Below are 23,482 nucleotides of genomic sequence, written 5' to 3' on the forward strand. Positions count from 1 at the left end.
TATTACATAATTTTATATATTTTTTGTTTTTAGTCTTTGTTGCTTATAAATACCTGTAAAACTTTCTTCACAAAATTAATACTTACAATATAAATACATAGGCGACACGAAGTCTATTCCTTGTAGATTTATTTGAGAACCTGTTCAAAGTCATATTCCATATTTTTCTTCACTGTTTTACAGTAGTGATGGCTTATTAAACTCGCGAAGGGAAAAAAGAAAACTTGCACATGTGTCATAACCTGTAACAGGTTCAGCAAACTTGCGAAGGATGAGAGAAAATTTGGATGCGTTTTGAAAAGGTTTTTGAGGCCTTAAAATGGTGGTCAATATAAAGGGTTTCTGCTAAATTTGCCAAACTTGTTTACAGGACTTTTCTCCCTTGTTTAACTGTGAAGGAAAGGGGACGTAAATGTCACGAAAGAAGCCCTAAAAACGAAGATGCAAAATTTTTATTTGACCAATTTTGAACATCGTGCACTAAATACAGTACTGTGAAAAAGTTTATGAACATCGTGGTTCGTGTTTATTTCATGTTACACACGAACCACGATAGCCCACAATGCGTATTTTTTTAACAATCATAGACATCACAATCATGTTTCGTGGGCTACACGAACAAAAAATCAAACATTACGCCGTGGTGTCCACGATAGATAACTTCTATTGTAAAACAACAAAGACAGTATTAGCTTATCAATTAAATCAAAAACCGATGGCAAAAAAATAAATTACCACTTATAAATTATCGCTTATAAAGTTTTAAAATGCGATCTAAAAAAACATTTTTATCGCCGCTTTTCGTTTTTAAACTTTTAAAATGCGATCTTAAAAAGCATTTCTATTGGCGCAGACAAATTTAACTTTTCTAGACAAATGACATTTTCTTAAAATACAATCGCGTCCATGACGAAAAAGTATACACCAAGCCAAAACTACGAATATACTTTTTTATCTTGGTAAAACCTGAAACAAACAAATTAACTTTAATGAAAGACTTTTTTGAAAAGAAAAAAAATTCAATTATACTGGCTATAAAAATCGTGGAGCTCGCGGAAATAATCGTGGGACACACGATCCTTCGTGGAGATAATAATATTAGAGTGGTGGCCACGATAGAATGTTTGTTATGCATAAAGACCACAATTTTATCGTGGTTCGTGTGCACCACGCTCGTTACACGAACACGATGTAAACAAACCTTTTCACAGTACTGTAGAAAATAAAAATCACAAATAGAAAATGGAACAATCACATTTTCATTTTACCACACTAATGAAGGCTTAAAACTGCTTTGATAAGGAATATCTATGTTCTCTATAGTTGTTTATAAGTACTTTGTAAGTACTATCATCTAACTTATCAGGACCAACTAGAGCAATGCAGAGAATTCAATAGAGCAATTTCACAGAAAGTCTGGAATTTTACAGCAAGAAATAGCTTTCCTTTCATTGTTTTCTTTTTGCACTCTACCTCCTTGGACCATTCTTTTGTATAAAATTGTGATTACCTACCAGGTCCCATGGCTGTATTGATTTCGACAGGAAACCGTTCACTAGCCTACATTCACAGACGTAACGTTGGGTGAAGCTATCGTTCACTTGACTTATTATTAAATGGCCGAGTGAGTAAAGATGGTGGTAGGCTGGTTGTTTTAAAAACATTTAAATGTTACGAATGTTATCACATGTACGTCAAATCCAAGCAGTTTAATCATTTTGAAGGATCGCAAATTTGCTGACGAAAAACATACTACTTAGAGCTTATATTTGCTTAATTTACTAGTTTTTTTTTTGCATTATTTATTTTTTTGGGATAAGGATTTGGGATCCAATACCGGTAAACTGGTAGCAAAACCTCTCTGGATACATCAGTGCCCTGGATCACTTGTTTGTAAGTTAAATCCCAGACTCTTTAGGTGATAACTCCCCAACAAAATGTGGTTAGACATGCTTATGCACAAATTAAACTTATAAACAGTATCCACAAAAGCTTATGCTCTATTCGATTTTCCATAGATGCATTCAAACTTTTCCGCGATGAGTGGTTTGGCTCTAGCATTTGCGTAGTCGGAAAAAAGATGCTATGATTTGGTGAAGAGAGGTCTTTTCCTGTGAATATCTTTTCACAGAAACATTTTTGAGGTTATAAACTATCATCAAGTGTATATTGATGCCTTCTGATTTATTTCAATTTATTTAAAGTCTTAAGAATGGCTTCATGTGATGAAATGGACAGATAATAATTACTTTGCTTCACTTCACTTTTTTCCTGTCACACAAATGCCAAAACACAAAGAGCTTTATTGCTTTCCAATTTACTGTGGTACACACCTTTGAATTAGGAAATAATCTACTGAATAAATTGTTGTATTTAAGTTTACCGATGTGTATAAATGACCACTCTGAGTGCAGTGAGCTTGTACGAAGGCAAAAAAGACGTTATTCATTTTAGCCTTTATCAATTTTAGGACGTTCTCAATGGATGCTTAAAGCAGGGAGAACAGGTTAAAACCCTTGCTTTAAGAAAATGAAAGCTAGATATAGCTAGCTTAACTAGGGAGAACAGGTTAAAACCCTTGCTTTAAGAAAATGAAAGCTAGATATAGCTAGCTAAACTAGATAAGTATGAAAAAATGGGGTTGTGGAAGCCCCCTCTAGCCCCCCCTCCCCCCCCTCCCAGTTCTTTATATAAATATTCTTTTCTATTTTCAAAAACGGCCAAATTTTTCCAAGCATATTTTCTGGAAACTTTATCTATGACTTAAAACTGTGTTTGTGCATACTACAAACTACAAAATAATTCAAAAAACAGAAAGAAACCCGAGCTACACAAGTCCAACTCACTGAAAATTCGAACGATGCTTCGCTACGATTTATCTGCGCTGTTTGTTTGGATTTGGTAGCGTACTTTACCAAGTTGACTTTCATCCACAACATCAAAAAGTTTGTTTACAACTCATACAAAAAATGTAATTTATTACTTTGATATCCAATTTATATGTAAGATGTATATTAACAAATGCGATACCTATTATCAATTCTAAACTTGAACTGTTACAGTATAACTAGCATTGCCACAACGTAAAATTTAAAAAATCTTGTTTGCTGAGCGAGCTTGGTTTCTTCTAAATACACGGAAGACTGAGAGGAATCCTCCCCCCGCGAATAAATAAATGCCCCTAAAAAGAAAGTAAACTCCACCGCCTGCATAATTCGTTTAACCTCAAAACTAGAAATGTGATTCGGCACATCAACTTTCATTCCAGTGCGTTTAACGTCTTTCCGGTGATCAATGCCAAGAAAAACACTCAAGGCGTCACGCATATTTACGGGACGAATTTATTTGTGTGCATGCGCTGAATCACGCTCGTGAAAACTAAACTTTTTAAAAATGGTAACCATAGCTACGCCGAGCAAGGGAAAGACAATAGATTGCAACGCTTCGTTGATTTTAAGTTTTTAAATAGTTTATAGTACGCGCGGTTTTCTACATTGAGAATTTTTCTGAAGAGGAAGGAGCGATGTAGCCGGAGGAATAAGTAAGTTATAAAAAAGTTTATTGTTTTCTCCAGTATTTGACGTGGGACTTCGTCCCCTTCCAAAACATTAAAATTGGTAGTGGGTGTAGTAAAATTGTAATATCTTTTTAACTAAAGTTTTCTGTAGGAAAGACTCTTAGATTTAGCTTATCAACACCATCCTGATGGTAAGTTTAGTAAATTAAAAACCATTTCACTTTTTTTTGTGGTGTTTTTATTATCACAAAGTCGAAGGAAAAAGGCACCTTCCACACCACGGTGAGTCAGCCTAGCTATTCAATGAACATCCAATAAAAATATTTACATTATATATACATGATATACACATTGTGAAGGGATGCTCTATAAACATCAGCTAGAGCTAGCTAGTAGAGAGTTTTCTCTTTTTTATTTCAGGAACCATCCCTTGTCCTACGGGGTTACATCGCAAATAATGCTCCTTTGTCATTAAAAGTAGACGATTTGTGTCCGGTTTTACTGCATGGTATAGCCGTGCAATGCCATTGAATTCAGCATGGATGCTTTCTGCACCTTGTTCTCCATAGAACCCTAAACCTGTACCCCAAGCAGAAACAAAGTTTACGGCATGATCCTCAAGTAGATGTAACTTTGGAGTGATCGATTGAAGGGGAAATATATCTCGAAGAAACACCATCAGTTCTTTTACATTTAGTTCTAAAACAAATGTTTACATGTTATGGCTTTTATATATGTGTGTAATTTGTGCAAAAATGTGACCAATTATTAGTGTTTATATAATATACCTACCAAAGTTTTCAATTTTGTCTTGGTTCATAACTTCACGTGTATTTAATGTTTTGTGACATTTCGAATAATGTAAAAACAGCTGTTTAAAGTTTTCAGCATGTAAAATAGCATCTGCATGTATGTCTGATCCATTGTATCCAAGTTTAGTGACAGTGATTGGAAGTATATTGCACATTTGGATAAAGTTGTTAGGCTAAATATCAAATGTTGTTGATTACAGTTTCTGTTAATGCACTTTTTTAATAATAAGCAAATATTATTAATTACTATTCAAGCCCTAGTTCGTTAATGGTAAGTTGCTTATTAAAAAATATATAATATAGAACATTATTTTTTCACCTCAAGCATTTTATTTACATGATTTCCAATAAAGCTACCACCATAATAAGCTTGGCGTTTAATGTTGAGCTTGTTGAGGATAGCATCAACTGCTTGCACACAAGGACCATCAGTTTTTTTAAAATTGTTTGCTTCTTTTAACTCCTCAATACGGTTGGTCTAAAATATTGAATTAAATTGAGAATATTTTTTTGCATTTGTTTTGAAAAAATTTGTCTTCAAATTTAATATTTATACCTTTTCAATCTTTTTTGCTTCAAAGTGTTCAATTCTTAGTTGGTACATGTTTTTAATTTTATCCTCATTGTTTGGGTCTCGCATTACAGCTGCAATGATGGTGTCATTAATCAATTGGATCTTTTCATCACAGTCTTCAATATTTTTTTCTAACAAGTCTATTTCTGATGTTAAAGCAATAAACTTGTTAAATTCCTCTTCTTGGGTTTTCTGATTAGCGTTTGCCATCTTGGTTGCTAACGCGATGTCCACACTGTGGCATTTATCTTCAAACATTGTAAAAAATTTTAAAAAACATCCCAAGGAAATGTGTAGTCCAGGTAAAGATGCCTAAAATTGAGTAATAAAACTTGACTGATTAAATATTACTTTATTATCACTAATATATATAACTATGACTAAAATGTATTTTAAAACAATAGTTTTGGAGGCAACAGTGATCAAAAATATACATACAGTATAGTATAGCATGAATTTTACTTACCTGGTCAATTGGAATGTTAAAAAGTGGGTCATCAATTACATTGTAGTTGAATTTTGCATTCTTCAAATTGCCACCAGAGTCTCTAAATTTTGCTAAATTCTCCTTCAAAGTTTCCAGGGTTCTTACAGGAAATTTTCCACGCATATCCACAGGTTTCTGTATTTCTTCTTTTGTTGCTATGCAATACAAACATGGGTGTCTCCCTGAATATTTTAAATGAAAATAAAATAAAATGTGATTTTTTATTTTGACTAATACATTTTATATTTTGTACTTTTTTTATATTTTGTACTATTTTTACATACCGTTAGCTCCGGTTATGCCATATGCACTGCTTAAAAATTCGTAATCACCCGAAAGAAATACTCTTACTCTCTGGTCACTAAATGTAGAATATAGGTATAAATTTTAAACATAGAAGTGTTAACTCTAACAAAAATGTGATAAATACCAACCCAAATTTGCTGGACTGTAGTCTATCAATTTGTTCTGTAAATCGACTTGTCCCAATTTTCAAATTTGATCTTCTATCCTTGGCCTCAAAGATACTGAAGACCACAGTGTTTGACTATAAAAATCATAGGAAAATAATGTTTTTTTTCTAAAAGGTAGTAAAAGTTATCTAGGACTTTCTTTTACCTTGCTGTTTGGATTCTTTGTGTTACATATTTGAAATGAAAGCTTGAATGAACCACCGCCATGATCTCCTCCTATTTTTACATGTATTTCATTATTCATGAAGGGGTAATCAGTTAATAGTCCATTCCTAAATAGAAGTAGAATTGCATCTGTCTTAAATTTTTATTTTTATTTATTTTTTAAGTTTTTTTTAACTATATGTATCTTTTTCCTAAGAGTAAGTAAACACAAAAACCTACTGTCTTAGACAGTGAAACATTGTTTTGACTTGGGATTCCAGGCTTTCAACATAAACCCATGCTGCACTTCTTATTTCAAATTTGCCTTTGTGCCCTTTAACTTCGAATGAGAATGGAGCTAGTTCTGAACGCAATTGATCACCAGTCCATTCCGTAGCCACTTTTCTTTGTTTTCTCTGTGATGGTATGGATATGTTAAAGGTTGATAACCATCTATATGCAGAATATTATTATTTTTTTAAATGTGCATACTATATACCTTAGGAAAATAAAGTTTGCAGTTTTCTTTTTTGGTAAGAATTTAATTTGACAGATGCTAAATAAAATAAATTTGATGAGCACTAATCCACCAACACTGCTGACACACTTTCTTTCCTTAAGGTATTAATTTTGCATAAATGCTATTATGATAAATATATAAACAGGTAGATGTATAACACCTTTTTCATAAGAATCATACTTTTCATTTGAGTCTCATGATTTTAAAAGTCTTATTTAAAAAGGTGTAACATGTCTATTCTGTCTTTTTTGTGAATTTTCATATATATAATTATTTATGTATTAGTACTCAATTTTCAGCCATACCTTGACATTGTTTTTAATTTTGACCAGGGAATACTCAAGTCTGCCTTCATTGCTACAAATTCCTCTGGAGTTATACTCTTTGTTGTTATATTGGCTCTCTTGAGTATTTCTACTCTCTCATTTTCCTTCAGACTCTTGACTAATTTGCCAGTTTGTACGCTGAACCCACTTTCATTTCCACCAGAAGAAAAAAGTAATTGGTTTTTTAAAAACTTGTTCCTTTTTTCTATGGTCCGCTTGCAAACTTCATTACTATTTTTAACCGGTTTCGGTGTTGAGGTGAACATGTAGGGCTAAAATAAATTTGTTTGAAATCATTAGTTTAATTTTATTTAATTTTTAAAATATCAAGGATATATATGTATATATATATAATGTAAAAAAATTTGGATATGTAAATCAGTTATTTTTGTAAATATATGCATTTTCCATTAACTGAGATACATACCCTAGGTCCTCCACTTTTAAATTCTATGCTGTTATTTATATCAGTTGATTGTTTCATTTTATGTTTTAAAACATGCAAGGTGGCATCCTCTATTTCTCTTGGAACAGGAGATGACTCGTCCAATAAAAATACATCTCTTATTGAATAATTTGCACTTGTATTTGAACTTGTGGATGTGTTGCACGATATATTGTGTAATTTAAGCTCATGTAATTTATCCAATGTAAATTTCTCTCCACATTTGTTATCACAGTCAACTTGTAAACTATTTACCATGTGGTTTCGGTGCAAACTTGGTTTTAAATTTGATTGGTTGACAAGAGTGATGATGTCATCGCGTTTGCACTTAGGGCATTCACTTTCATCTTGAAAACTTCCTTCAAGATATATAAGGATGCATTCTTTACAAAATGCATGTTCACATGTGATAACCATTAAAGGTTGTCTCAGAAGATTTCCACAAAGCATGCACAAACAAAACTTGTAATGTGGATTTTTTTCTAAGCCATGGTGACTGACAACGGGTGGAATAATGTCATTTAAATTTTTGTCACTAATTTCCTCTAAGGCTTTTCTTGACCATATCGGCTTAAAAGTACTTGGTCGTCCTGTTTTCTTCTTTTTTGATGGCCTGCCTCCTTTTTTCATACCTTGAACATTTTCACATACAGAGCAAACTTCTGTATGGGGAGACCAATTTTTAGGTTTCAACTGTGTTGTTGTATTCCTATTTTCAATATTTTTAAGTGTGTTGTAACACCGAAAGCAAACATATTTGGGATGAATGTTGTCCACATCCTCCTGGATATGAACAAAAAGTAGTTCTAATTCCTTCTCCAATGTCATTTTCTGTTTTGCAATACCTTTACTTTTAGTTAAAAATTCTCCACAAACTCTACAAAGTTTTGCCAACATGTTTTCATGGTTTGTGGCGGCCATATTTTTTTCAAAAAGTAGGGTCTGTTTCAAGTCTTTAAATTTTTAGGAAAAAAGTGAAATGCATTCCAAACATAGTTTTTTGAAGAGCTTAAGGTCTGAACTAAATGCTGTAAAAACCTCTTTGGTAAAAAAACTTTGGTTGTCGAGATATTTAATGATGTAGCTAGGTCATTTTTTGTGTTTACTTTCGTTTTGTTTTTTTACCGCGTAACTTCAAAACAAAAGCAAGTAAGATGTTTTTTTCGCTTAGTTACGTAACCTGGCCTCACTTCCTTCAATTAAAATAGTACATTTCCTTAGTTTGTTGTTTAAATCGCCGTAAAAAGCATCAATTTTGGGATAGGCAATCTGACCAAGAATCGGGCTTTCGCCTCTGAGGCGCTATATTTAAAAAACAATTTTTCGCGCATGCGCATAATTAAATTCGCTATTTGCGTACCGCTAGAACTAGCGTGGCGTTCGAAAGATCCTCCGACCGAGGTGATTATCGTACATTCTCGTAAAAATATTTTTTGAGAAAACTGTCGTTTAACAACATCGATCCCAGGGCTCTTTTCTCTCATTTTGATATAAGACTTCAAGCTATAGAAAATTTAATACCGTCATTAGGAAAATACTGACATCAGTTAACCAAGCTTACAAGAGGCGAGCGAAACAGCGGTAAGGTGTCGTATAAAAACGAGCCTCCACATCTACTCTTTTTTATAGGCAGGCGCGCATTACGTTTTTAGAAGAAAAACAAAAGTGATGTGTTAAACACATTTTTGCTTGCTATAACAACTCAACATATTTACATTGGTCATATAAATTATTTGTTTCATTTTGAAATTCTGGCAGTAAAGCAGTGGACGTGATCCAGATCACATCCACTGAACTGAAACCAGATAAATTTATAAATGTATAAAAATATATATAAATATAAGGACATAAATATTTGGAAATAACACGAAGTACAAACCTAGATAGAAAATTGTTCAAGAAAAACCACATGACTGAGAAAAAAAATCTCCTAAAAAAATTTCGCCATAGATTTTCTTCATAAAATTTAGAAACACCAGTACTATATAAAACGATATAATAATTAAAATTTAAATTAATAACGTATAAAAATTCAAAAAACAAAAAATTTAAATAATAATTTAACATTTATACTACAAACAGGATCAAATTGAATTTACGTACTTTCGAAAATCTTTTTCGTCTTTTTTTTTAGAACTAAAATAAATAAAAATTGCATTTAAAAATAAATAAGAGTCAATATTTTCTATCAGAAAATGTTGTCACAGCAGAGAAATCTACAGCACAAGCGATAAAATGGTACTAAATTTCTTCAAATTTAGCAGCTCATTTTCCCTCGCAGCAAGATTTTTAGGCCAATAAAATTGCACATTTATGCTCAAAATGGTTTTTAAACTGCGGTCATTCTCTTGTTCTTGTTTTTTAGCTTTGCGAAATAAATAAAAATTAGAAAACATAGACGAACAAAAAAGTGCAAGGAATCTTTCGGTAGGTACCGATGGGTACTATTTACATACCTGAAAAACAGGTACGGGATGATGGTGTATAAACTGAGGTAGTGATGGCATGTAAACACACGACGAATAATCCTGCAAGTAAGCCGTACGTCCTTGGTTTTGTGACGGAACATTGTACGGCAAGAAATTAAACTAAAATAAAAGATATCCACAATTAGCCAGATAGCGTCTAAAAAAACCCAATACTTTAAAGATTCAGAATACCTCTGGAGGACACATGGATGGTATTACGATCGGAGAGTAGTCTCCAGTAACTGGTAGCATCTCTTGTTCTTGAGGTGATTTGCTTGAAAAATGATCGGGAGATGCTGGTGGAGTTAATGGCTGATAGCATTGGTATTGCGCCACTTGATAATTCGAAGGAATTGGAATTGGTGCAGAGTTGGTGGTGTGCTGTCCAACCGGAACCACTATGGTTGCTTGCCCTAAAAACCATAGACTTTTGGTTACAATATCGAATAGGGTGCTTCAAGTATGTACAAAAAAAAATAAAACAAACTTTTAGGTTGGCTGGGACTTAGATGTTCAAACTGGGATCCATGTCGTCGTATGGCTTTTCGCACGCGTAATTTTTTTCCATACATTCGGATGGCTTTCTTCTCGACCAGATGGTCGACATTTTCACTCGCATCAAAAGTGACAAAACCGTATCTACATAAAATAGATATAAATTAAAAACTTGGACGTATCCCTAAGAACTATATAAACCTGTTTAGCAAGAACAGTCACAAAATCAAGGGTATAATTACAAAAGGTCGAGTTTAGACAGCTTAGTGGTGTGTAGTCAAAATACCCATAACATCAGGAAAAAAACACATCAAAAGGATTCATTAAGGTTGATCAACGCTAACACGCGCCTAACAAATTGCCTCGAGCCTGAATATGAAAATAACTGTTAGGGTTATAAAAAGATCATGTATTACCCTTTACTTTCGGCAGTAATTCTGTCTGTAACAATGCGAACGTCTTTTACTTTACCATATTCAGAAAAAAAATCCTCAAGTTGCTTCTCTGTAGCCTAAAAAACGATGGATAAGAACAAAAGTAACTTGATGCCTACGTCTGAATATAAATTCGACCTGTAATAGACGTCCTTCGCAAGTTACCTGAGGTGGTATCCCTCCAAGAAATATCTTATTTGGATTTTCTTGCTCTGCATCCGTAGAAATAATACAAACAGGCGAAGGCCTGTTCTGCGTCTAAAAAACAAGTTTTGATTGGATTAGACGTATGGTAATGTTTACTCGTTCATACCATTGCATAGCTTCATACCGCATTGCAATTATGACGCGTTGGCCAGTATAATGAAGTTGTCACAGTAAAGTTGGATTTTAAATGACGCCATTCAACAAACAACTTATTAGCAACAAGTTTTCATTGCTTGATATTTTAAGAAATAAAACAACACCTTGGCGTCTTTGCAGTTTTTTTTGTCCTAAAACAAAGCTACTCCTTGTACGATGGTTACCTTACCGTTAATTGTTTGAAATAAAAAAAATCGAAGAAATGTTGTAGCGCTGTCCATTTTCAAACCTACCTTGCTTGGAGAAATCATATCAGCTAAATAAATGCTGTTGACGGAACGAACTTGTTGTTTTATAGCAAAGAAGTACGGACTCTTCGCATTCGTACTTTTATTTTATTACGTTTATTATACACCTCGTATTTATTATAAGCGTCTCACATGATTAACAAACCGAAATAAACACAACATTAACGAGGCTTTTAACGAGCACCGGAGTACACGGAGGAGTAGTTAGAACCCAGAATGCGTTCAAAAGATGAAGCTAGCTATTTCGAATGCAATTAAAAGTAAAAATAGCTTTGAAATCTTATATGCTAACAAAACTACGCGCGAAAAATGGTTATATATTGTCAAAGAGGAAAAAGAAATTAACTTTTATTTAAATGTTAGGGATGAACCGAACCGAAAAAGAATCTGATAATAAAATATGTCCGTCTGTTTCTATCAAAAAATAAGAAAAATACTGCATAAAAATAAATAGCTTATCAGCAGTATAAATAAATTTCTAAACAAAAAAATAAATTACAGAAAAGGTCTTTTACACATTGTGTGAATAATTTATTCGACCCCTGGTACACTGATGGCTCTGGTGGCGATGTTAGACTTCGTTTTCACTAAATGTGTTCGGGAGAGACAGAGAATCACATGATAAAACTTAATTTAATGATGATTGTATCGGTAACTTAAATGTGTCCCTACTCTGTCTATTCTCCATAGCTGTGCATGATCTAATCAAACCGGGAAGTTTTATTGCACAGTGGGAAGCTCCACAGTTGCAGGGCTTTTTGTTATTATAATTTTTTTTTTTTGACATTTCAAGCGTACACTGGTCGTGTCGTTGTGTAAACAATTGATAGTGCAAAATTATTAATTTATCGCGCATTTATCCGCGCAAAAACTTATGTGCGCGAAATATTTCTTTTTCGAAGGTGCGCGAAAATGACATTGCCCAAACCTAAAGAAACAAGTAATACGATTTCGTTCATTTTTTTCTCCGAAAATATATTGTAAAGTTAAAGATTATCAAAATCACAATGCTTCAGTATTTGTTGTCATAGATCTACGATTGATAAAACTAATTAGTCATTAGTCATTCCTTAAATGATAGGGTTCAACGCTTTTATAAAATAATTATAAAAAACGTAGTTATAGATGTCACTATCAAATTTATTACAACAATTTCCATAAAAAACAAATCGAATTTTTTGGGGATTGTATGACATATAAATGGAACTAACATATTTCTACGATTTGATAATAATAATTTGTCGTAGCTGAAAACACGACTTTCTGCAGACAAAGACAGAACGGAAAACACATCGCCTATAAGCGTTTGAAAAATATGCTTAAAGCGATTTGCATGAAAGTTTCATATTTCAAATAAATACTAACATATGATTTCTGATTCATCCTAAACATAAGTTAGACCCAATCAAAGAGGCTGATTTCAATGCAAGCAGCATTTTGCGCCCAGTCGTAAAAAGCGCCGCGACTTTTATCGCATATGCCAAAACCATTTCCATTCGGCTATATTTTGCTTACATATATTGCAAAACATGGCTGATGTAAGCAGAAGATATTCGTTGCTGTATAATTTGAGATTAGTCAATATTAATATGACGCAAATATTAACAACAATGCAAGATACGTAAAAAAACATTTGACATGGTTGCCATTACGCTCCTAAACTGATTCGTATACATATTGCTTTCATTCGATTTTGGGTAGAATTTCAAAACAAAACGAACACGTAGTTGCTAGCTCCTTTGAAATGAAAATCTCAATAAAAATTCTTACGTATACTTTAATTCTTACGTATACTTTAAGTAAAGGTTTTGATTGGGAGTTAAGTTGAAATGTAGCTAAGTAGAGCCTGTTCAAATATTGAGAGGCTGTTTACATGGAACTTGATATTGGGGGCGAAATAAAACGAAACTCATGCTGGCATAAAATTACCTACATTTTACATAAGGTTCGTTTCAAGGGGGTCGTCGTTAAACGGTTGGGTGCGAAGAATACGTTTTCCACATGGCGTCAGAGGAGAAACATGATTTTCAAATTTTATCAGGTATAGAAGTTTCCTCTCTTCAGTTTCCTCTCTTCAGTTTTATTAAGTTTGCCTGTGATTCAGACATCAATACTTCCCAACTTCATTGCTACCCACCAAGGGCAACAACAAGATTTATGCTTGGAATGTAAATCAGTTAAATAAAGGAATCGCATATAAAAACGCGAGGTCAGCGAATTTTTTCTGATAATGAGCATGCGTAGATCAAATCACTTTTTAAGACTGGTCGCAAAATGCTGCTGTATAGAAACCGGACTAAAGGCTTGTTTTCATTGAGCCCTTTTATCGCTAGAGCGCAAAAAGCGCGGATTTATATTGCGCAACGCATGTGCAGTAAAAAGAAATTGCCGCTGACTCGGCGCAAATCAGTGCGATATAGCGCAAATCAAAAAGTTGGCTAATTCGACTTAATTAATCCAATCAGATTGCCGTCGCTTAAGCTTTTTGACCAATGTTTATCTTCATTCTTAGAAAAACTCATTACTGAAAATAATTCAAAATAGCTGCCTTTTTTTAACACCTAAGAGTGCTTACATTCAGTATTCTAAATTTGCAGCATGTTTCTTTGTTTCCGGTAAAAACCAAGAAGATATTTCGCAGCTAATGCGTAGCCGAAATCGCTATGCACAATTCGCAAAAAATAAATCAATAAAAACTCAACAACATTGCATTCGGAGTATGTGGTCTCTGAAGCATTATTCAGTCAAGCGTGACATTGAAAGCTAAAAAATGTCGAAGAAAGCGATAAGATGGAAAATCACCAATTCTGCGAAGAAAAATAAATTTGAAAAAATGCTTATTTGGTGAAAATTGGGAAAATCAATAAATCACAGAATTTTATTTTATTTATATGGGAGCGACGCGTTTATATGTTTAAAAGGACTAGTTACGAGAAAAAAAATGTTGAGTTTTTTTTTATTTATTTACAAAATGGCTTTATTTAACAAAACACAGAAAGTTTTAACAGAATGTCTTCCAACTTTCATCACCTGCAAGGTTTTCAAGATTTTTTCCTCCAGGTGTTTTACAGTCATATTTGCGATAATCCAAGACTCCCCCGTTGCGAAAGACATAATATATTTATAAAATTTTTCTAGGAAATGCACCTCCTTACCAGAATGAAAATGTCAGAATATATACATAGCCAATTCCTACTAAAAATAATTAGTGTTAGAGATAACATACCAATAAAAATAAGCTGGTGCCTAGCAACTTTCTTTCGTGTTTATGTAAATAAGTTTTATATTTTGGATTAATGTTTTTACATGCATGTTAAAACGTGCCCAAACAACATTATGAAATATAAACATAGTATTATCTCCTGTTGGTTCTTGAAAGCTCTAATAATACATTTTAAGCTTTTTTTCCAAACAAATCCAAAGCTGAAAAAGCTCGGGCGAGAAGGAAGTTAAAAACATTTTTAAAGCCTTGGACATAAAACAAAAGTTATTATTAAAAGACAGAGGAGCAATATAAGATGCTATATAGCTTTCATTTAATGTTGTAGAATGAACCTTTTGGAGATTTTTTTATATTTACTTGCACTTAATGCTAGAAAATAAATCTTTTGTGGAAATGCATTTTGCTTGTCTGTTGGCAATAAAAGTTTAGTAATATTATATAAAGCAACAAGATCTAAAAAATACACAAAAAAGCGTACGCTCATTTTTTCGCATAGTTCTCAATACAAACTTTATATTCACTTATCTTTTTATTATAAATTATATATATAAAAAAGTTAGAGTTATTTTAAAATTTTTATTAACTATGGTTCAGCGGAACGAAGAAAGAGGAATAACAACTCGGAAGAGAGGTATAAGTACAAAAGGTAAGATTCTTTATATTATTATTTTTGTTGTTGTTACAACGCCATTATTACCGAAACGGATTCAGCGCACGCGGAGGTTGCAACGAATAACCTTGATCAAATCTGTGTTGCTTTGCTACAGAAAAGTCGATTAAAATAGAAATGACAGAAGCTATACAAGAAACACAAGAGATTAGACCAGTTCCACTGGCAAAACATAATGGACTGAGGTCAAAGTATGCAGTCTGCTGTAACATTCAAGGTTACAAAAACATAGCCTATGGTTTGTCCACACAGACCCATTTTATAGATATGCAATATACTTCAAGATTTGCAATGGTAAAAAAATAACATTCAATATCAAACTAATATTTATATATATATAGACTTTACTTCATATTCTTTTATGGTATTTTTTGTTACAGAAAGAGAGGAGAGCAAACTAAAGGAAACAGAAAGAGAGGAGAGTAAACTAAAGGAAACACATAGCAGGAGGATGGAGAAACGATAAAGACGCACAAAAGATAAATTTTTTTATTTACGTTAAGTTTAGATTTAGATTTGTGAACAAAGTATTAGACAACCTAGGGCAATGCTCATGCACATAAAGTTGTAGTAATGATCGCCAAGACGAAAATAAATAACATTTTTTTTCTAACAGCAGTAACACGAGCTAAGCTTAACACTTCAACTAATATAGGCCTGATCATTGTAACACCTTATTTCTATCATATACCAAACTAACCCTTGGATTATCTAATACTATAGTTGTTTTTTATTTTAGTTGTATTTTATTTTTGAAAACATATATGTATATTACTTTCTCTTCTTACTATTTCTTATATTCCCTGCACAAAATTGTTTACCTGAGTAGCTGAATAACAAGATAATTCTAAATACAAAAGGTTTGTTGAAAAGCATTAAATCTTCTGTAACATCTTTAAAGAACTAAGGTTGTATAAAGTTTTTTTTTTTTAAATGACCAAACAAAAAGTCACCTTTCAACTTAGTATCTACATATGGAAATTTTGATGAAAATCTCTGAAGATTCCTTCATAACAAAATACGTATGTTTTCTTTGCTTTACGAGTACAGGGTGTTCACTCTTTATTTTCCAGAGATTTCTCTGACATTTTTTGACTAAAATTTCTGACATTTTCCTCATTTTTTAGCTATAATGGAGCAGAACTACTCTATTTGAATCTTGGATCATTCTAAAATTTGATAAAATTATAATGAAAAACATACTGTAAAAAATGAATTTTAATTCTTTAAGAATAGACCAAAGATTCAATCCTTGCCAAAACTTTGAAAAAAAGAAAAAAGTTTTGTTTGGCTATTTAAACCTAAAATTCATCACATTTTCCTGCCATATAAAAATTCTCATATATTCTTGACTTTTGCCTGGCATTTTAAAATACATTAGAAAATTCCTGACAATTTTTGACATTACTGACAGACCCTATTAAAATAGCAAAGTATATGCATTCTATAGTTTTTAAAAATGAAGGGTTTGGAGTAGATAGTTAACCTGATAGATCATTGGCATGTTTACTAAAATATTTTTGAGAAGAAGTAGGAAAAGCTAAATATACAAATAATTTCTGGATTTAACGCAATAATAAAAATGTAAGGATAATTTTGATTTTTCAGTTTTTATAAACTACAACCCGGGATATAATATTTGTGAAAATGGCTGTTTTTTTGCTATTTCTCAAAATGGTCAAATAACATCCCTTGGCCAGTACTTTGCAGCAGGTGGGCCAAAGAAGTTTTAGGGTGTAGACCAAGTAAACAACATTAAAATGAACTGGCTTCACTTTTCAAAATGTCTGCATTAGGGAACAATCTGCTCCTGGTAAGAAATTGGGGCATGCTCACGATTTAGTATTGGACTTAGCTAAGTAACCTAAGATCCCAAGTCCAAGTCCTAAGTCAGCTTTGAACATTGACAAGTTGGAAATGTCTGTTATTTAAAATAGAAACAGCATTCTCAACTGGTGGTGGTCCTTTCCACTAAACTATGTCCAGGTTTGTAGCTATACTTTCAATCTATGTGTTGTTTATAAAAGTAATTTGAAATAACTTTTTTAGGACTTATTTCTAAGTAAACTACCAAATAATTTGTACTTACTCAACAAATTGTCTTCCTCCAATCTTTTTCACCAAACTAGCTTGATTTGATAAATAACATTGAATTGTACCTCAAGAATTTGGATGTATTAACATGCATCCTAAAGTTGTAAACAACATAAACAGTAAAAACAAGGTATTCTGAACATTTTATTATTACTATTGTTATTATCATTGAAAATATTCACCCAGGGTAGCCTCTTCAGTTCCTATTGGCACTGCTATCAACAAGGGTCCTGTGAAGAGGGTCCTAGTGCATTTAAAGCTTCCATTCGCGCTATGAAAGTCATGCAAGCACAGCAATCGCTTAACTAGGCAACCACCTAAGATATCAATCCTATTCTTATGCTGAGCACTAAGCAGGACGGATAGATTCCCCCCTTCCACCAGGGTTTGAACCCAAGACCTCCCGCACTGGAATCGAACACTCTACCACGAGGCTACCAGTCATTAACAACACAAGTCAAATAAAAAACGAAGCAAATTTGTTTTTGCAAGCAAGGCCAGAATGAAATTTTATTTGCCAAAGTTAACTCGCTCTGGTTTCTTATAAAACTTCTAGTCCAGACATAGACAATGATGATAAAAAATCTCTGATGGTTTTTGAGGTTCTAAATACCTTATGTAGTATTTTCTATACCAATATAATCTCCTTATATTTTCCACTGTACTAGTAAAATTTCTAAAGTCTTTTTTTCACCAAATTATTTGCACCAATGGACAAAGCTTGAAGAGGGGATGAGAAAAATGATGTCAAAATTATTTCTTGCATAGCAGAATTATAGTCCAATAAACACCGAAACACAGCCTGAACTTCTGGGGTTTGTTTTGAAAAACGGTATGGTTTTCTATAATATTTTTTGACATTAATTGTAGATATGTACATAGGCGAGAAAAGGTACCTGTTTGGCTAAAATTTAGAAAAAAAAAATATAACTAACAAAGAAAGATGTAGAAAGAGCTATATAAATATTATTGGGTAGGCTGGAAAAAGGTTGATACAGTGAGAAACATGCTATTATCATGTCTTTTTTGAAGTTAATATCTTTGGCTCCCAGACAGACATGTGATCATTATAATCAGTCTTTCTAATTTAATTTATTTAGTGCGAAACAAAATTGTTGGACATAAAACGTCATTTGACCGCTTCAAGTGGCAAACATGTGTTTCATGTAAGCAAATTTGTATTTCAAGAGTGTGTATGTCAGCAATTGAAATTTTTTGTTATAATCACATGCTCCCATACACAAACAACAATTAAATTAAGAGAAAAATAAGAGCAAAATTTCTGTAAGTTCAAGCTACATCAAATTTAAATGAAAAACCATGTTGGGTTAAAATTCCTGGTCAATGAGGAATTGTTGTGAACATGTTGACATTTGCCTTAAAAATTGCTAGGTTATATTATTAATGGACCACAAAAATTAAATAAGCAGTCACGTTAAGTGAAGATAACATACAATGTAAAGTATATGAAAATAAAAATGCTTGGACATAAAGGATTAGAATTCAAAGATTTAACACTATCGATTTTATAAAGAACTATTATAATTTATTTTAATAATACAATAACTATGTCTGTGTATATGTCTGTAACAGAATATATAACAAAGCTTAAATTATCAAACTGTTTCTTGAACTTGGTATATCCTTAGCACTGTAACGTTATAACTATCTTCTCGATTTGTTACATATAACTATTCGAACTGTTCTGTATTTTATGTATACATTAATTTTTATCCCGTGAGGAAATAAAAAATCATGGTTTAAAATTTTAATAGTAGTATGCCTTTTTGTGTACAGGATTCAAGGTTTGAACGAGAAGTTGCTCACTTTCACGAAGACAAAGGTTTTCACTTTGCATAAAGGTTTTCAATTCATATATAAACATAAATTCAAGTTTATTCAGTTCAAATTTTTTCACGTTGGGTTTTTACTGTAGCAGGTTAGTATGTTTTTGTATTTCATGTTTTGTACTACATTTGCCACTATCACTTAAAGCTTAATATATATATTTATTATTTAGTTTGAACTGATTTTTCTTCTTCTACATCACCATTGTCATTGTATCCAACGTTATATGAAATTGTTATAACACCTGCAGTGAAAAATGTGTTAAAAATTGTGCGTGGGTTCTAGGTGCCTGTGAAACCTAACAAGCACTGATATCTTGCATTTAGTTGTCAGTGTTTGAAAATCACCACCAAATCAATTTAAAAACTATTGAAAATTACTAATAGTGAATATTTCAATTTTCACATGAGTTTTTTATTGCTATGGTTCGACTAGTTTTTTTGAAATCAAAATACTAAGACTTAATATAATTGTGGAAATCTGTATGTTATTCTTAGTGAGCTTATAAACCTATACTAATACAAGGAGTTGTGGAGGAGCTTTAATTGTGCATTAATCAGTTAATCTAGTATGGAATGTACAACAATAGGCTGATATCACACTATGTTGTGTGCAATTGCTTTGTGCCAAAGAAATAATGGCTATGACAAGTGGTTGTGTGAAAAAGGTACTTTGTATTTGTCTTTTTATTTGTATTTAATAATTTGCTATTATTATTAATGAAGATAACCTTTATTGAGAGTAAAAAATTCATGATAATTATTTAGTTATATTTTATGAAAATTATGCGAAGATTTTGTTATTTCTCATTAAATTATTATATGTAAAAATTTTGCTTAGATAATAATTTTCAGAAGATTTGTGTCTTCAAGAATTCACTTACTTCCCCTGACTCTGGTTTAATTGACACAATGCACAGGCTTTTTATCATTCCATATTAAATTTGTTGTGTTGTGAAAATATAAAATTGGTGTAGAAGTGGCGGGATGAGTCAGTCGTTTTGGGAGTTTGATCCGCCATCTTTAGGCAATTTACAAGTTTGAAGCCTTGAAGTGTCATTTAGGGTTCTTTTAACAAATTTTAATTTCAATTTTGTGTTTTTTTTTAATTTCTCTTTTTCACTATTTAATGTCCCTTTCATTGTTTTTGTTGTCGTTCTGCCTCAGGAATATTTCCTGTTTTCTGAAGCATAATTGTTTAACAAATGAAAATGTCCACACATATTGCACAAACTATTTTTTACATTGATTTTAAAAAGTTTAGGTTCCCAGCATATAAAATGTACATAAAGAAAAGTACTTATAGGTTTAAAAAGGATACTTTGTTAAATATCACAAATTTGCATTTTATTATGTGTACAGTTCTGATGTTAGGGGAGTTTGTTAGGCTTCCAGTAAAAGTCATTAAATTTCAAATAGAACTTAAATAGAACTTTGAATAGAATATTTAAAATAGAATGTCAAAATCATTTTATTGAAAAAAGTGGTGTGTTAGTAGTGTATTAGTAATCTTGGTTTATCAGTGTGTTAGCTACAAATTCTCAATTGAGGCGTTATGCCCCAATTTGGAATTTCGATGAGGGTCTCCTGCAGGAACCCCGGTGGCATTTTTTTGGGGTTACAATTATTTTTTTTATTTTTTCTGCAGATGCAGAAAGGCCAGCCTGAAAACGAAACCCAATAAAAAAAATGAATTTTGTATAACGTATTAACCCTGAGTGAAACAATGAACGCGATGACGTGCAAGCAGATTTGCTACATGTTTTTGGCATTAAAAAATATATTTCTAGAGATTTTTGATTTCTTTTTCTCCTTTTAAAAAGATTTTTTAGACTTTATTAAACACGTTTTTCCTTTTGTATTACGTCACAAGAACATTCGTCCAAAAGCTGTATAGAACATGGGAGCAGGTAAAGGACACCTAACCTGCTCCCATGTTCTGGTTATATTTAACTTGCATGGGTCCGCACTTTTCTTGCAGTATTCTCTGTGACGATGAAAGTCAGACTGACTTGTGGCATGGTTCCAAATGGTCTTCTGTCTTTCGATCGAGTTTCAGTGTAATGCATCAGCCGAGCATAAGAGTGTTGGCATGAAGGAAAGGGGCAGACTTTAATGTTCTCTATACCTGTTCTTTATATACGTTTTCAGAATAACACCAACCGTTTTTGATCGTGGGCTTTATAAACTTCGCTTATTTAGTACATTCTCTTTAAATAAAAGAAAAATTATCCTAAATAGCATGCTTTAAAAATAAAAATAAAATAAAGTCTCGACTGACCCAACCTACCTATACCTTCACAACAAAATTAAAAAAAAAAAAATCTACAAATTTCCAAAATCGATCTCTGTACGCATGATTTTTGTTTTTTTAAAAAAAATATTTCAATATGATATATTAATATTTCAACAAAATCTAATATATAGTAGCAACAGGTGTGCATGATTTTTTGTTCAGATTTAAAAAAGATTATTTAAAAAAAAACAGATTGTGAAATTTACTGATGAATAACTGGAGTGAGTAAGATTACTCAAATAAGTACGATAGAAAAAGTCTGCGTCACCATCAACTTTGTTCCCAGGGTTTGTTATATAATATAAAAAAACCTAGCAATCATTGGAGAATGGTCTCCTAAGTTACCCAGCGATAAAAACATAGCTGTTATATATAAATACAGATTAAAAAATTAATAGAAAAGAACTGCTAAAGCAAGTGTGAATTAAGGTTGAAGGACACTGCTTCAATCAATGCATCTCATAATACAGAAATTACTGCTAGATTAAGGTTTCCTTCGTTTTCTGAGGTATTGTGATGTAAATGTGAGGCAACCGGTCAGTCGAATCTAGAGTATACTAACTTTATCCCCAGATCATTTTCTTCTCAACTGCACCGCACTTCCAGGAGCTGTAATGGGAGCATGAATAAAACATTAATGTCAATTGCCCTCAATAATGCCACTCTCATGCTCAGCTTGTGTAATACACTGATACTCAAACAAAAGATGGAAAACCATTTTAAACCAAGCAGCAAGTCAGTCTGTCCTTTATTGATGAAGAGCATACTTTTCATAGAAACTTCTGCAGTAATTTAACCTTATTTTTCACAAAAGTAGTGCTCTGTAATAAATCAGAACAGCAGTACATTTTAAGCAAACCTTGGTTCCAGGTACATTTGTAAGGTATAAATGCTAAAGACCCAGGACTTATTGCCAGGTAATTTATGAAAAAATAATCAATTGCTTTTTTCATTTTTTTTGAGCAACTATATCCAGCACAACGCTTCACAATAGACCAAAAAAGATTATGAGGTGTGTGATCATGTTTTTTAGTAAAGTATAATCGCCAGATTTTAAAAATAACCATCTTACAATCGGCAGGTCGGAAAATTTACATAAATATTTTTTGTGCCACTTGGCTTCTACATTTTTTATACTGGGTTGAAATTCCTGGTTGTGAACAATGCTGAAACCTGTATTGTGCTTGTTCCCCACATCAGAAGAGCGACCTCTATGCAGTGTACTTTACATTTTCTATCTTTTTTGTAATTTTTAAATCTGGGGACCTCACAAAAACATAAATTATTTTGGGCATGCAATTTAAAAAATAAAAATAAAAATATTAATCAAAGACATAAAGATCACACCCCTTGACACGATAGAAACAAAACTTAGCTAAAAGCAACAAGTGACATGACAAACCCCTCTTAGTGACTATATATGTAATGGTATTGTAATCAATATAATAATACAATGGAGTAGAGTGTTATGGCAAGCATATTTTCCTTGTATTTTCACATTATGCATGCAGTTAAAATTTTTTGTTGCAAAGGAAAAAAATTTACTTGTCTCAAGCTACGGGCCACTATAGCAAAAGTTTTCATCAAAACGCAACAAAGTTGCTAGTGATGGAAATGAAGCAAGTGGACCAACCCCTTAAACTTCAGAAAAAATTGTAACAAACTTGATTTCTGCAACAACAAAAATGTAATTTTTAGGTTTTAAGTTTGTTTTTGATGCATGATCCTCTAGTGGCCCCAAGTGCAAAACAAATTTTGCATCACATTTCTTAATTTTATTTATCAGCACATTTTTTTATTTCGCTTTCCGTCAATACCTCGGATAGTGTTAGGATCGTTCCAACTCTGTAAGAATTTTTCGGAAATTTCTAACCATTTGCCAGCCCTATTTGGCGTTTTCAGGTACTCCCCTTGCATTTACGCCAACTTACTCTGAATTGAAATTCCAGCAAACGAAAAGTTTCCCCACTTGCAACATACAGTGCAGTCTGAATGTAATCTACCGTGGACGCGAAACTCGCATGAATAGTTACACAGAACAATAAC

At 32.5% G+C, this 23,482-nt stretch overlaps 2 protein-coding genes across 3 annotated transcripts; both read right to left on the reverse strand.

Moving 5' to 3' along the window:
- Positions 1-3,501: 3,501 nt before the first annotated feature.
- LOC130654902 (uncharacterized) lies at positions 3,502-7,093 on the reverse strand. 2 transcript variants are annotated; one of them, XM_057457553.1, is made up of 5 exons: positions 6,009-7,093; positions 5,370-5,937; positions 4,886-5,215; positions 4,649-4,807; positions 3,502-4,502 (listed from the first exon to the last, which is right to left on the reverse strand). In XM_057457553.1, the coding sequence occupies exons 2-5, from the start codon at positions 5,511-5,513 to the stop codon at positions 4,293-4,295; spliced, it is 843 nt and encodes a 280-aa protein (XP_057313536.1). In that variant the 5' UTR covers positions 5,514-5,937; positions 6,009-7,093; the 3' UTR covers positions 3,502-4,292. The 2 variants fall into 2 exon arrangements, with proteins under 2 accessions (XP_057313536.1, XP_057313537.1); XM_057457554.1 differs by lacking the exon at positions 4,649-4,807.
- Positions 7,094-8,967: 1,874 nt separating this feature from the next.
- On the reverse strand, positions 8,968-12,367 carry LOC130655126 (deleted in azoospermia-like). The gene is made up of 7 exons (XM_057457826.1): positions 11,292-12,367; positions 10,861-10,953; positions 10,678-10,772; positions 10,254-10,405; positions 9,959-10,179; positions 9,755-9,886; positions 8,968-9,434 (listed from the first exon to the last, which is right to left on the reverse strand). The coding sequence occupies exons 1-7, from the start codon at positions 11,307-11,309 to the stop codon at positions 9,429-9,431; spliced, it is 717 nt and encodes a 238-aa protein (XP_057313809.1). The 5' UTR covers positions 11,310-12,367; the 3' UTR covers positions 8,968-9,428.
- Positions 12,368-23,482: the final 11,115 nt, after the last annotated feature.

The sequence above is a fragment of the Hydractinia symbiolongicarpus genome, chromosome 8 (genome assembly GCF_029227915.1).
Source record: "Hydractinia symbiolongicarpus strain clone_291-10 chromosome 8, HSymV2.1, whole genome shotgun sequence".
Classification (NCBI taxonomy): domain Eukaryota; kingdom Metazoa; phylum Cnidaria; class Hydrozoa; order Anthoathecata; family Hydractiniidae; genus Hydractinia; species Hydractinia symbiolongicarpus.

Excerpts from the sequence above, each read along its gene's own strand:
- LOC130655126 (XM_057457826.1), bottom strand. Across the intron at positions 10,773-10,860 it reads TTGGAGGGATACCACCTCAG|GCTACAGAGAAGCAACTTGA; the intron begins GTAACTTGCGAA and ends ATCGTTTTTTAG. Across the intron at positions 10,180-10,253 it reads AAGTCCCAGCCAACCTAAAA|GGCAAGCAACCATAGTGGTT; the intron begins GTTTGTTTTATT and ends TATGGTTTTTAG.
- LOC130654902 (XM_057457553.1), bottom strand. The coding sequence starts at position 5,513 with ATGCGTGGAAAATTTCCTGTAAGAACCCTGGAAACTTTGAAGGAGAAT. Across the intron at positions 5,216-5,369 it reads TTAACATTCCAATTGACCAG|GCATCTTTACCTGGACTACA; the intron begins GTAAGTAAAATT and ends ACTCAATTTTAG. Across the intron at positions 4,808-4,885 it reads AAGCAAAAAAGATTGAAAAG|ACCAACCGTATTGAGGAGTT; the intron begins GTATAAATATTA and ends TCAATATTTTAG.